A 12,828-nucleotide genomic window follows, 5' to 3' on the forward strand; every position below is an offset into this window, starting at 1 on the left:
TCATTCTCCACACAAAAATTATATACAATTTAATTTAGTTTTCTGTATTTTTATTAAAAAAACATAAGGCACAGGTTTGAGATTTTGTCCCATTCTCTATGAAATAGTCACAAAATGGGAGGAATTAAATAATGCACACTACTTAGTATAAAGGAGATTTGTTTTAGTGTTTTTTAGGCCAATGAAATATAAACATTTAGATAATATTATTTAATTTTTGCTGAAAATTAGTTTGATTTGATAGGATAAATTTATTTATAATTTCAAGTAGATTTTTATTATTGAAACATGTCATTTTATTTGAAAAAATGGTAATAGTTGTTGGGAAAATTAACAAGAAATAAAGTTTAATGGTGTAGGGCGGGTCTTCGCGGGGCAGGGATGGGGCAAGAAAATTTCCCCGTCATGCAGGGCGGGGCGGGGATGGGGCAAGAAAAATCCATGCGGGGCGGGGGTAAAGATCTCATCCTTCGGCCCCGCCCCACCCCATTGTCATCCCTAAATTGAGACCTATTCAGTGTGATTGCTAGAAATTTTTCTAATAAATCAAATCTTCTGACTTTTGAGGGAGGAAAAAAACACATATATCGGTTACGTTTGAAAAGGAAAGGGGAAGATTCTCATGAAATTGTAACTTGTTTTTTTTGGAACAGTGAAAGATTTTATCTTATAATCAGAAGAAGCCTTCAATAATCAATAGTTCAATTGACTTAATTAGAGAAGGAAGTTAGCTTGATCCTGCCATTTGTATCAATTAAAGCCACTAAGAGCTTTCCCTAATCAAAAAGAGAGAAAACTAATTAAAACGAAATTCTTTCCAAGAAAGAAAAAAAAAGGAGGGGGCAGAGCTAATAATTGATTTTGTTTGATTTAAATTAGTCTCTTCCTTTTCCAATGATACCATATTAGTCCAAGTAAACATAATGTGACATGAGAGCAACCTGATTTGATGCAATCACATGAGTGTTGCTTGTTTATTGTCCAATATGTCTTTTATTATTGACTTATTATATATAAGGTTGTGTTTAGTTGACAATAATTTAGGGTGAGGATTTAAATTTTTTTGAGATATCTCAATTCCCATCATTTACTCTATTCTAAACTCTCATCTATATAAAATTTAGAAATTTTAATTTTATGTGTGTTGCATCTAATTGTAATTATGATAAATTAATCATGATCAAAATTAATTATTATTTTTTATCAGGTCTCACCCACCATAATGGTCATATATAGATACTCATTAAACTTACTAAATTTTCGGGATTTCAAAAATAATCTCTGGGGACTTAATGGCGCATAGAAAAGTATTTACTATTTTTGGAATATAATTACGCTGCTTTTTCCTTTCACGTGAATAGTGAGTCCACTATCCACATAGCAAGCCCTAATATAGAATCACGTACTGATTAATGACATATTTTATGACGTTTCATGTGTGGTTTATAATCGTACCAAATCTCCCTCACTATTAACCTATTTATAGACTGAATTGCTGTTGTTTGAACCACACTAGCTTCTTCTTTTTTTTTTTTCTTCTTTTGTTGTTCACCAAACGACTCCTAGGCTCATTAATTACTAGTGAATAATAAATGTTCCTTTGAACCAGCTGACAACCATCTGTTCTTCTTTGTTATAGAGATATAATGTCTCTAACGCTCTTCTTCTTGTTCATGAAATGTGATCTAGATTCTTTGAAGACCTTGCGAAAGGAGTGCTATGCTAAATTTGTGTTATAGTAATAATAATAAGGGTTTTTGACAAACTTAATTAGACTGAGTATATCATATATTAATGGGAATATACATGAAATTCCCATACATGTGAGATGCAAAAATAGAGAAAAATATACGCTAAAGAAAAATAATAACACACAAGACAGTATTTACGTAGTTCGGTAATTTTCCTACATCCACGGAGTTGTAGGGATTTCACTATTCTTAGAGAAAAAAAATATAGAGTGTGGCAGTACAGTTTTCTCTCTCAAAAACATCATAAAGCTCTAATCTCCAAAACAACAGTTTTTATATCCTACGCATAAGATTTACAATGAGCGCTATGACTTCAACCTATCGGCCCAAGCATCCGCTCCATAGACTAAGTTTCAAAAAATCTTTCATTAAAAACTATAATAATATTATTTCGGGTTAGGTTATAATCCGGATCAAATACAACTAGGCTCCACAAAACCCAACATATATATGAGATCAAATTCTCCATGCCTGTTGTGCAAACGAAATGAGACTAGAAAAAGCATGATTTTCCAGAAAGTAACATTGAAAAGACATGAAAGAATAACGAGCCAAGAAAATGTAAAATCATAAGACTTTTAACTGTCTAGATTTGAATCTAATTAATAAGGATTGAAAAAGATGATCAAAAATTAAATAAAGATTGAATAAGTATTGACATCTTTCTTTGGTTATACTATTGCACATGTGATTGCGAACTTTTGTCTTCATTGTGACTGATAGAGTGGTCCCCCGTTCAGCCGTTCTTCAAGAAAGGGCTTTTTAATTAAGCCAATTACTTGTGGCTATTGAAAGACAATTGAAATAGGATTTTGTTTACACGGATATAAATTTCTATATTAATAATAATAAAGCATACGACCATATTCTAAAAATTGGTTGTTTATATCTTATTTGGAAAATGCCCACAAAATAAATTTAGTGTAAAATATTTGTTTCTTATAAAATGAAATAAACAAGAATGAATAATTTGCATATTTTATGAAAAAATATTATTACAATACTTTTTTAAGAATTAAGATAAATAATCATCAATAGTATTTAAGTTATGTATGAATTATAATGTAGTATATATGTTTAGTTTTTAAATGTATTTATGCATATACACGGGATTATAAGTTAGTGATTTTGGGTTATCCCTTAATTTCTTGTCTTTTTTTTTTTTTTTTTTAGCTTGTCACTTATTATTAAATAAAAAGTAGATGTATATTAACATTAACAATAAAATTATGTAAGTCTTATAAAAGTTAGGTCATTTTGTAAGTGTTAGTGTTGTAAGTATTGTCTTTCTACTCCATTCTTTCCCATTCCCTATGTCTTCTGTCTATATTATCTAAAAATAAAAAATAAAATAAAATAATTTTAAAAAAGAAAAGAAAAGAGAAGACGCTGCTGGAAAATATATATATACTTTTAAGTTACACTTGCGAGGCGCATATATGGCTTGTAACTTGTAAACATGGTAAAATTTAATATTAAGTTTTTGTTTGTTTCCATGAATGGATATGGTTGGAAAATCAGGTCACTAGATTCAGTGAACTCTTCTTCTATACTTTAATCCTTTTCAAAAGACGCTACTAGTCATGTTCTTCACTCATGTTTCCATCGAACCTTCTGCTAAACATTAATATTAATATATAATACATACATATATATATATATACACATATATATTTAATGAAAAACTTGCAACTTTATTAAGAGGAAGATAAATTCATTATTTTATAAGAAATAACGGACTTAATCAGCAATGAACTTTCCTCTATCCAAGTTACATAATTATCAAAGTTGTCTATTTCTTAGCATGCTTAGTCAAAAAATGTGTAGGCCAGTTGTTTTGTCGCTTTACATGGGTGAACTGATCTAAAGTCCCGAAGTTGATGGACTACATTAGTCAAACTATTGGACACAATTATAGGCGGGTTATATAAACCCAAAAGAGCATCAAATACAATCTTAGAATATTCTCAACATTAATATTAATATTAATTGATTTAGGGGAATAGAAATAGAATTTGATTGTCAAAGGTCGAAAGATATAAAATAAAATGATACCAAAAGATTTTCTTTTGGACTTTTTAAGTTTTCTACAGTAAAATATCAATTCATTATTTCATAAGAAATAGTGAACTTAATTCTCAAAATTATTTGCTTATTTAGCATGCTTAGTAAAAAAATGCGAAGCCAGTTGTTTTGTTGCTTCACATGGGAGACTTCAACTGATCTAAAGTCCCGAAATTGATGGACTACATTAGTCAAACTATTGGACACAATTATAGACGGGTTATATAAACCCGAAAGAGCATCAAACACAATCTTAGAATATTCTCAACATTAATATTAATATTAATTGATTTATGGGAATAGAAATAGAATTTGATTGTCAAAGGTCGAAAGATGTAAAATAAAATGTTACCAAAAGATTTTCTTCTGGACTTTTTAAGTTTTCTACGGTAAAATGTCAAAAAAGTTTTGCTTTCACGTTTATCATTGAAGAAAATAATGATACTTGTTAGAGGTATTAAGCTCCAAGGTCTGCGCTAGCTCGTCGTTACTAGTCTAGAAATATCATTATCGATTATTAAGGCCTTCTTGTACTGCAATTAAATTTACTAGAAATATGATTAATATTATTAGTCTTGCATTATAAGTATGTTATAGTACATTGAGTTTAAACTAGGGGAAAGTGATACCATATATGGTTAAATTGAAACTAAGACACATCTCTAATACCATGTTAGAATTTATGTTCGAACTTCAATTCTAACAAAACTGTTAAAGTATTTTGAATTGAAATGATTCCAGTTTAGGTCATAAGAATTTTATTTTATTTTTTTAACATCCTATATACAAAGAGATCAAAGTTTGAGTAAAAACCCAAGATAGTATTTGGTAATGGGCTCATTGGTCTAGGGTGTAATGTAAACCTAAAGCACCTAGTTTAATCCGGCCACCACACTATTGGTTTATGAGATTTTCGAAATGTCTCATGATTGGGAAATAAAATAGTCTATTTAAAAGTTAAAATGGTACTTCCAAATTACATAAAATAAAATAAAAAATTTATATTAAAAAAAAAACTTGAGTATAACTTTCTCCTATATTTTCTTCACTAATTGACTAATTGAAACAATAAATATATTTGATTTTTCCCCAACTCTTAAATTCACCTTTTTTTTTTTTAGTCAAATCCAATTCATAGTCCATAATTTATATTTGATATTTTGCCTTTGTTTTTATCATTTTAGTATAAATTGGTGAAAATGTGATTATTCAATACACAACTATTATTATTCGATGTACATGCTGTATTATATCTTTCTCTCATGTACAAGTAAGTTCCAAATATAAGATTCAGGTTTTTTTTAAAATAATCATAAGATTCAGGTTTATATGAAAAGGAAATGTAGTCCCTTGAATGTACGGTATAATTTGTCCCTAATAAAGTGCTTAATGGCTTAATGTTTTATTTATTTGTTAAAAATATATTTATATATATTATCGTTTAAAATAATAAAGTACTTTAATGGCTTTCACGGTTACTTTTGGAGTAATAGTTACACTATATCAATAGACTTATAGACCTTTGGCCAAACTTTATTAAGCTGTCATATGCATTTCTTTGTATAGGCCGATCCACATAATTAAATTAATTAGAGGACCACCTTACTAATCAAACTGCCCCCATTGAAGTTTACTTTTCAAGCCTAGCTATATCCAATATGCTAATAATCTGCAGAGTCATTTAAAACTAAAAAGTCCAGGTACAGGCATCAAACGATCAAGAACGTCCTGCTTGTACTTTTTTGGAGCTGCTTCACTTTGCTATCTATGAGTATGAGGATATGGACCACAGTCACTGATGACAGAGAATAGACAGAGCTATAGAACCTGATCATGGTGAAGAAGATGGCAAAATAGTACAACTCCCAAGTCCCAAAAGTCACATGATCAAAATTTTAAATTTTGTTGCAGAGATAAAAGCATTGTCTGTATGAATTCTCAACCATCTATGTAGTGAGCCCCTACTTAAAATTGGGCAATCTGTCTGGCTTTAGTTACTCGTTTTGGACTCTAAATTTCATAAATGGGTTCAGGTTCAGAGACTCACCTATGAATCACAAGTTGGCAAGGACCATTTATATATATATATATATTTTTCTATTTTCATATTTTCATTCTTATCCCTTTATTTTTCCCTTGCTGCAAGGAAATTAATTTGTTATGTGAATCTGTCATCTAGTCAAGTAGCAATAAATTGTCATTATCATATGGACAATGCATAGGTGTGGAAAATCTACACATCATAGAGTGAATTGCGTATAAAAAAAAGAGTCTTGTTAACGTGTGTCTTTTGCCTTCCTTAAAATAAAAGAATCTAGTCATCTTTTATAAAGAATCAAGTTAATTTCATTTAATAACTAAAAAAAAGAGAGTTAGTTACAATTTAAAATTCATACTTTTTTTTAGTTTTTTTTATTATTTTCCAATGCGTCTTTTTAATAAGTGCACAGAAGTACCCAATTAACAAAAGCCATAAAAGAATGTTAAACAAAGACCACAATTCCCAATCCCAAGAAGAAAGGGAAAAAAAAAAAAAACAATTTAGTTTAGCTACATAATAATTTTATAATAATTTTTATATTATGAATGCATTATGAGTATTTTAAATATGTATTTTTACAAAAAAATTTAAATCATAATTTTTATATTATTTTGAATAATAATATTCAAACATTTCTACCAAACAAGCCAAGTCAGTATTTTCAAACATAATTTTATAGGTATGGAAAAAAAGTCGTGTATCTAGGTTTTTTATTTTTTTTGGTGATAGGGTCATGTATCCAGCATTATTGAAAAAGAAAATACTTGACAAACCATCGTGAATTTGTGATCTTGTGTAGTTTTGGAGGATTTGAACCATCTACCTGAATTGTGATCTTGTGCATAGCTTTGGAGAATTAATGAAAGGAATATAAAAGTCCGTGATAAAAATTAGAATTCTGATATATGTCAGTTTTTATCACTGTATCGTGACAAGACATTCTGTTTAGCTATCTTTTAGCAGAATTCACTTTTAACAGATTTAACGGCCAACTGTTGAGCTAACCAGAGACAGCCTTTGCATAGAAAATTGTTATCTGGACAAAGCCATGGAAACTAGTGCAAGTTGGAACAGTATATGAGAGAGAAAGTGAAAGTGTAAGTAAGAAAAAAAAAATGGGGTAAAATATTAAAACCCCAAAGTATCATTAAATAATAAATATTAGCTCTCTCTCACAGGGTACATTGGTACAACTACAACCCCAACCCACTGTGAGAACAATTTTCAAACTTTCAATATCTACAAATCTAAACCCAGATACACAATACTCATGGGTTTTTCGCAATTTTGGGTTAATACTTAAAAACTTAGTTAAAAAAGAAGAAAAAATAGAAAATTAGAACAGAGAGAAGCAGTGAAAGCAGCTTCATCTTCAGCTAATTTTTCTTTTCTTTTCCTCCAAAAACCAAACTAGCTAGGCCTAAGTTGGGTCCGTCTAAATCTTTCATCTGAGCATGGATGTTAAAGATTGAAAGACAACTTCTTCACAAGGAATTGTGAGACCCATCTCGTGGTTGAAGCCAAATTCTTCTTCAGCATCTTTTAGTAGGCTTTGGAACTCAGGGTAGTTCAAGTAAGAGATTGGGACAACATATCTGCTTCTTTTTGCCCCAACATAAACAACAAAATGGCCCTTTGGTACGTCCAAAGGGAGGCCTTGTTCATCATAGTCACGTTGCTTCTTTCCTAAGCTTGAACACCTCTTGAGGATTTGCTTGAGTACTGCAGTTTGAGGCAGTTTTTGTGATTTGTTGATGGCCATTTTTGAGTGATGAGCTTAGTTTTGGTTGTTTAAGAGAGAGAGAGAGAGAGAGAGAGATTGAGAGATTGGAGAGAGTGGGAGAGCTAAGGAAGGTTGTGTGAAATTGGGGTGGGGATGTGTGGGGGTATTTAAGGTGAGACTGAGAGGAAGAGAGAGAAACAAAGTCATGTGGGGGTGTAAGAGCAAAAGACAACACCTATAGGTGTTTTAGGGGTCTGTGTGAGCTTAAGGACATGTTTGGGGCCAATCCCACTGGGGATTACTCCCCATTGTTGCCCTTCCAAAGGACAACTTGGTCCCTCCCCCCCCCCCTCTCTCTCTCTCTCTCTCTCTCTCTCTCTCTCTCTCTCTCTCATGAAACTTTGGTAATTCATGTTGTATCCTAGGTGAATAATTTTTAATATATATATATATTTTTGATAAAAAGTTTTTAAAAATATTTTTTAAACAAATAATATTTTTTCATCAGCACATAAAAGTTTACGTGAAAAAATTGATGTTAGAATATAAAAGCCCCTAAAAAAAAGGTTTAAATCATTACCTAAGTTTTACCTCCTCCAAAACTCTCATTTGACTCGTACTTGCAGGTAAGTGTATGTTTGACATTAACTTATTTAATATTTTCTTGAAAGTATATTAAAGTATATTTGTATTTTAGAAAAATAATATTTTAAAAAGTTCTACATAAAAAAATATTTTTTTTAAATTATGAAAATATTTTTTTTGCTATAGAAAGTTTTAAATCAATCATCCCCATGATAAACTAACACTAATAATGTAAATTTTTGTCTTTTACCGTACAAACAGTTTGAGCAGCATCCCATCCATTTCCTATGTTACTTTTTCATCATTTTGGGTAAAGAAATTATGGTAGGTTTCCTTTTACTTAAGTACTTTAAATTCTCTTTCCGAGGAGTACTTTTTTGCCTTGGGTAAAAAAAAAAAAAAATGCTGATCTTGGAAATATATATAGCTGTACCCCGATCTCTATTCATGACTGATTTAAAGTACTTTTAAAGATTTTCATGTTTGCTGCTAAACTCAATTACCGTGTCCCTTTCTGTTTGGGTTATTTGGGGTTAGTTGACAAAATCTTCCACCGTCTTGTTTCAGCTTTGATATTATCCCAAGCACTAGGAAAATATTTTCATCTTGTCTCCCATTCTTTTTACTTCTCTCTCAAATAATTAACTTGCAAGTAGCATACCAATTAATATTCGGTCGGTTAATGTATGACCTTAAACACACATTAATCATTTATTTTGAAAAAGTTTTTGTGGAAAATTAAAAAAGTTGTCAAAGCAGGTAATCACTTTTTTCATTTTTCTATAAAAAAGTTACTTAAAATGGTTTTCTAATATATATTCTAAGGACACCCGTCAGTAAAAACCATTAAAATTTTTTGATTTCCTCCACAATTCTAAAAAAGAATATGATTATCCTAATTGTTGTTAGGGAAAAAGAGACTTTTGGAGAGTTCACCAAAAACTTGATGATATTCAATTATACATTTTCTATCCAAAATCTTAAGCTGACATAACTTAATTTCAATTTACCATCAAATTTTCCTTTCAAGTTTTTTTTTTTTTTTTTCTTCTTCTTTATGTTGCTTATTTATTTCTGTGTACAGTTTGTTTTTAAAACATTAGAATTTCTAAATACAACCATATCTTAACTGATTTTCAGTAAATAACAATAAACAATCAAAAAAAAAAAAAAACTAATCTAAACACATAAATTACCTACTAAGAGCATTATAACTCAACTGGTTAGTACTTTAGGTGTTTTCAACAACATCTATAATTTAAAGCCCTAGACTCCTAACAATTGATATATAAAAAATTGCATAAATTACCCTTCTTCTTCTTTTTTCTCAATGTGAATGTGATACTTTTAAAAAAAAATTTAAATAAAAAAATAAATCTTTGACTCAAGTGATGAAGGTGATACATATATAACACTCGCAATCGTCTTTAACACAAAATTTTCAGAGAATTGAGTTTAGGTTTGCATCCGATTATATACCAATGATTCATTTTCTTTAATTTGTTTTAGTTATATATGAGAGAGACAACTCACACACACACACACATTGATATTATACACAAACTTCATGCATAGTTGATTGCAAATTGCTGATTTTCGGTTTTTTTTTTTTTTTAAAAAAAAAAAATTCTCACCGTCAACTATTACTACTATATTTTAGTATGCTTTTCTGGCATTGAATAAATTTAGCTTTAAAGAAAATAATTCTCACCGTCAAATTTGGGGTAAGGCAGAAACTTCAGAGAAAATAATGCAATGTACTAAAAGTCTAAAACATAAATTTCAATGAAAATAAATGTCTCACGGAAGCACCCATGCAGCTTCTCTCGATATGAGTTCCTAACTTAGGCCCCAATCTCTTCTACCCGTATTCAATGATCAATAATGGCTGTACTGAGATGTACGACCAATTGCTGTTGTTAGTTTCAGTCACCTTGATTGTTGGGCTCGTGATTCATAGAATTAGAATCACAGTGACACAGATATATAAAGTGCAGCATTTCACATGTACACACCCACCGGTCCTTTGCATGTTTCTTACTTCGATTAGATATCATCCTATTAGAGTGTTAACTAAACTCATGAGTCATGACCATGTAAGTCTTGATTGAGTTGTAACTTTGTAATTCGATTTCAAGATCAAAGTCCAAGATTCAAACTCAGTTGAAAGGTAATCTTGAATTTCTCGACAGTCTCTCTTAATCGACAATGGAAGAGTCCTTGTTGTCTGTTCATCGACTCTCGACCAATTGAGGACTAGAAATCTTAATTATTATCAGGCTCATTAAGTCGGCTGATTAAGTTGGGATTTTGTGCCCTAGATGTAAACTAAATGAAGGCACATAAGAGTGAAATTTTATTTCAATTTTGTATAAATTGTGATTCTAATAGTTAAATTTTCCATGGGGTTGGTAATAACTTTTATTTTAGTTCCCTTTGCTTTATTGGTGATTTGTAATATGGCTAATTAATTGAAAATCAATTGAACTTCATAATTGGTTTATTCAATAATTTTGTCTAATTCCAATAGAATCAACCAAAGGGGGTCTAAATCACTCATTTTAGGATATATGAGTCATTCTTTTAACAAAATGTAGATCACTCAATTGTAGAGACTATATAATGTAAGAAGGAAGATGCGTATATCCAATGCATAAGATGATTATTGCTTCACCAAAACCTTTGTAGCTCAATTGATACTTAATAGTATTTACAATCTAGAGGTCTAGTATTCAAATCCCTCCACCACTAACTACCAAATTATCAACCAAAAAAAAAAAAACTCAGTGCTTAAGTTTTTTTTTGTTTTTTGTTTTTTGTTTTTTTGTGACTATGAACCTTGATATTTTTTATATTATAATTAAAGAAATTTCAAAGAAGCTTCATTTTTTGGTATGGGTGAGGTTTATTTTTAGTACATGAGGTGTTCAATGTAACAGAAAGGATGCTTTGCATTTTTGGAGTATAAGTCCAAATTATTTGAGAAAGCTCATTTCTTTAACCATTTTTGTATCTATATTCTTCAGGGAGTTCCCCCTAAAGGCCTAAACAAAGATAGATATATAGAAAATATGAACATGAGAACTTAGGATTCAATGACCAATAACTCAATTAAATATATAATTACTAACCCCTATCCTACTAATGCTTGGCTCAAAAAAAAAGTTTGGGGTACATGTGGGGTTAGTAAAAAATAATTTCTTGTGGCCATAAGCTATAAGAGTTCATATGCTTTCCTTTTGGCTTTTAATGGTACTCACTATTGAGCATGCAGACCTCTTGAATGTAGTAGGTATTTTGGACCACAACACATTAGTGTTCAGAAGCCATTTGGAAGTAATAATATGTGACAATTCCTTGAAAAATAGCTATATGAATTGTTGCCCCTTTGCTAATTTGGTTTGTGCAACTGGAGGTCCTTACCTCTTTCCTCTTTCATAATCTAACCAAATCTGAGTATATATGGCTCCTAGCACAGGCACGCAACTCAAGTCGCTCAAGGACAATGCAATCTTTTTCCTATATAGTTTTGGATATAAATGTGAAGGACCATATACTTTTTAATTGTGCAAGAAACATAATTGGGAATCTCCACTGTAGTATATTTCAATTTCAAAATTCAGTGCCACATTTTAAGCCCAAGAAAGAATTATAGTGCATAAAGAATAAGGTGAACTTTTTGGTAGGAAACTTGGCAGTAGATCAGCTGGCTAGTCTAATGCTAGGTAGTAAACGTACCAGCTAATTGTCCCTTTAGGTCGATTGAGAGGATGTTTGTCAAAGCAACAATCTCAAGATGCAGAAGGATGGGACAAGTTATTGAGATCAATACTTAAGATCATATATGAAGAATGGTAGTTGATGATGCCAGAAATTGTCAGTAAGTTACACAGTTCTCATGTGCTCAAGACAACACCTGTATAACATAGAACGAGAAGACCTTAGAAGAGTACCAATGTGGTACCAGCTAAAAACCTTCCAAAAGTTAAGTTTGAAAGCTTTTCACAATCCTAGAATAACAGAGTTGGGGTGAATTATGCGTAACTTGGTTTGGGAGTGCTTTGGAGTTTTTATAGTAGTGTAGAACTGATTTTTCCCTTTCTTGGGGAAGATGAATTTTTCCTTATAAAGAAGATCCTCGTCAAAGTACATATTTTACGGGATCATTTCCATATAGCGATTTCATTGACTAGGCTTAATTGTGAGGCGCAAGATATTTCATTTTGGAGTTTCTTGAGGACTACTTAAATCATGGGGATGCCACGTGGCCTTATTACCGTCCACTCTGTATCTGTTGGCTTTCTGATCCGTCCATCGTGTTGGGTCCGTCCTCTTGTGTACACGCCCCCCACCTTTTTCCCTCTTGATCACAAGCCAAAAGCACCGTCACTTATGGCTAATTCAGTAGAATAAGACCGTCTACATCCATTTTACCCTCTTCAGTAGTCAAGACCGGTCCTTGAGATCAATCATCAAGAACAGTAGTTAAGATTGGTACCATAAATTAACCATATTTTTGGACAATATTCTTTTGGATTTGTAAAGTTGCACACACACAATCTATATATAAGTTTCAGAGTTAGTGTATGATAGTTTTTATGGAATTCGAACAAAACTTATCTCATGGGAAGAGCTGGACGCACCACAAAGTAATTAATAACACC

The 12,828-nt window shown here is 31.1% G+C and overlaps 1 protein-coding gene across 1 annotated transcript; it reads right to left on the reverse strand.

Moving 5' to 3' along the window:
- Positions 1 to 7,201: 7,201 nt before the first annotated feature.
- Positions 7,202 to 7,749, reverse strand: LOC115974469 (auxin-responsive protein SAUR50-like). The gene has a single exon (XM_031094852.1). It carries the CDS (start codon positions 7,616 to 7,618, stop codon positions 7,301 to 7,303), a length of 318 nt encoding a protein of 105 aa, XP_030950712.1. The 5' UTR covers positions 7,619 to 7,749; the 3' UTR covers positions 7,202 to 7,300.
- Positions 7,750 to 12,828: the final 5,079 nt, after the last annotated feature.

The sequence above is a fragment of the Quercus lobata genome, chromosome 2 (genome assembly GCF_001633185.2).
Source record: "Quercus lobata isolate SW786 chromosome 2, ValleyOak3.0 Primary Assembly, whole genome shotgun sequence".
In the NCBI taxonomy this organism is placed as follows: domain Eukaryota; kingdom Viridiplantae; phylum Streptophyta; class Magnoliopsida; order Fagales; family Fagaceae; genus Quercus; species Quercus lobata.

What these genes read in the sequence shown, in the direction of transcription:
- LOC115974469 (XM_031094852.1), bottom strand. Translation starts at nt 7,618, where the DNA reads ATGGCCATCAACAAATCACAAAAACTGCCTCAAACTGCAGTACTCAAG.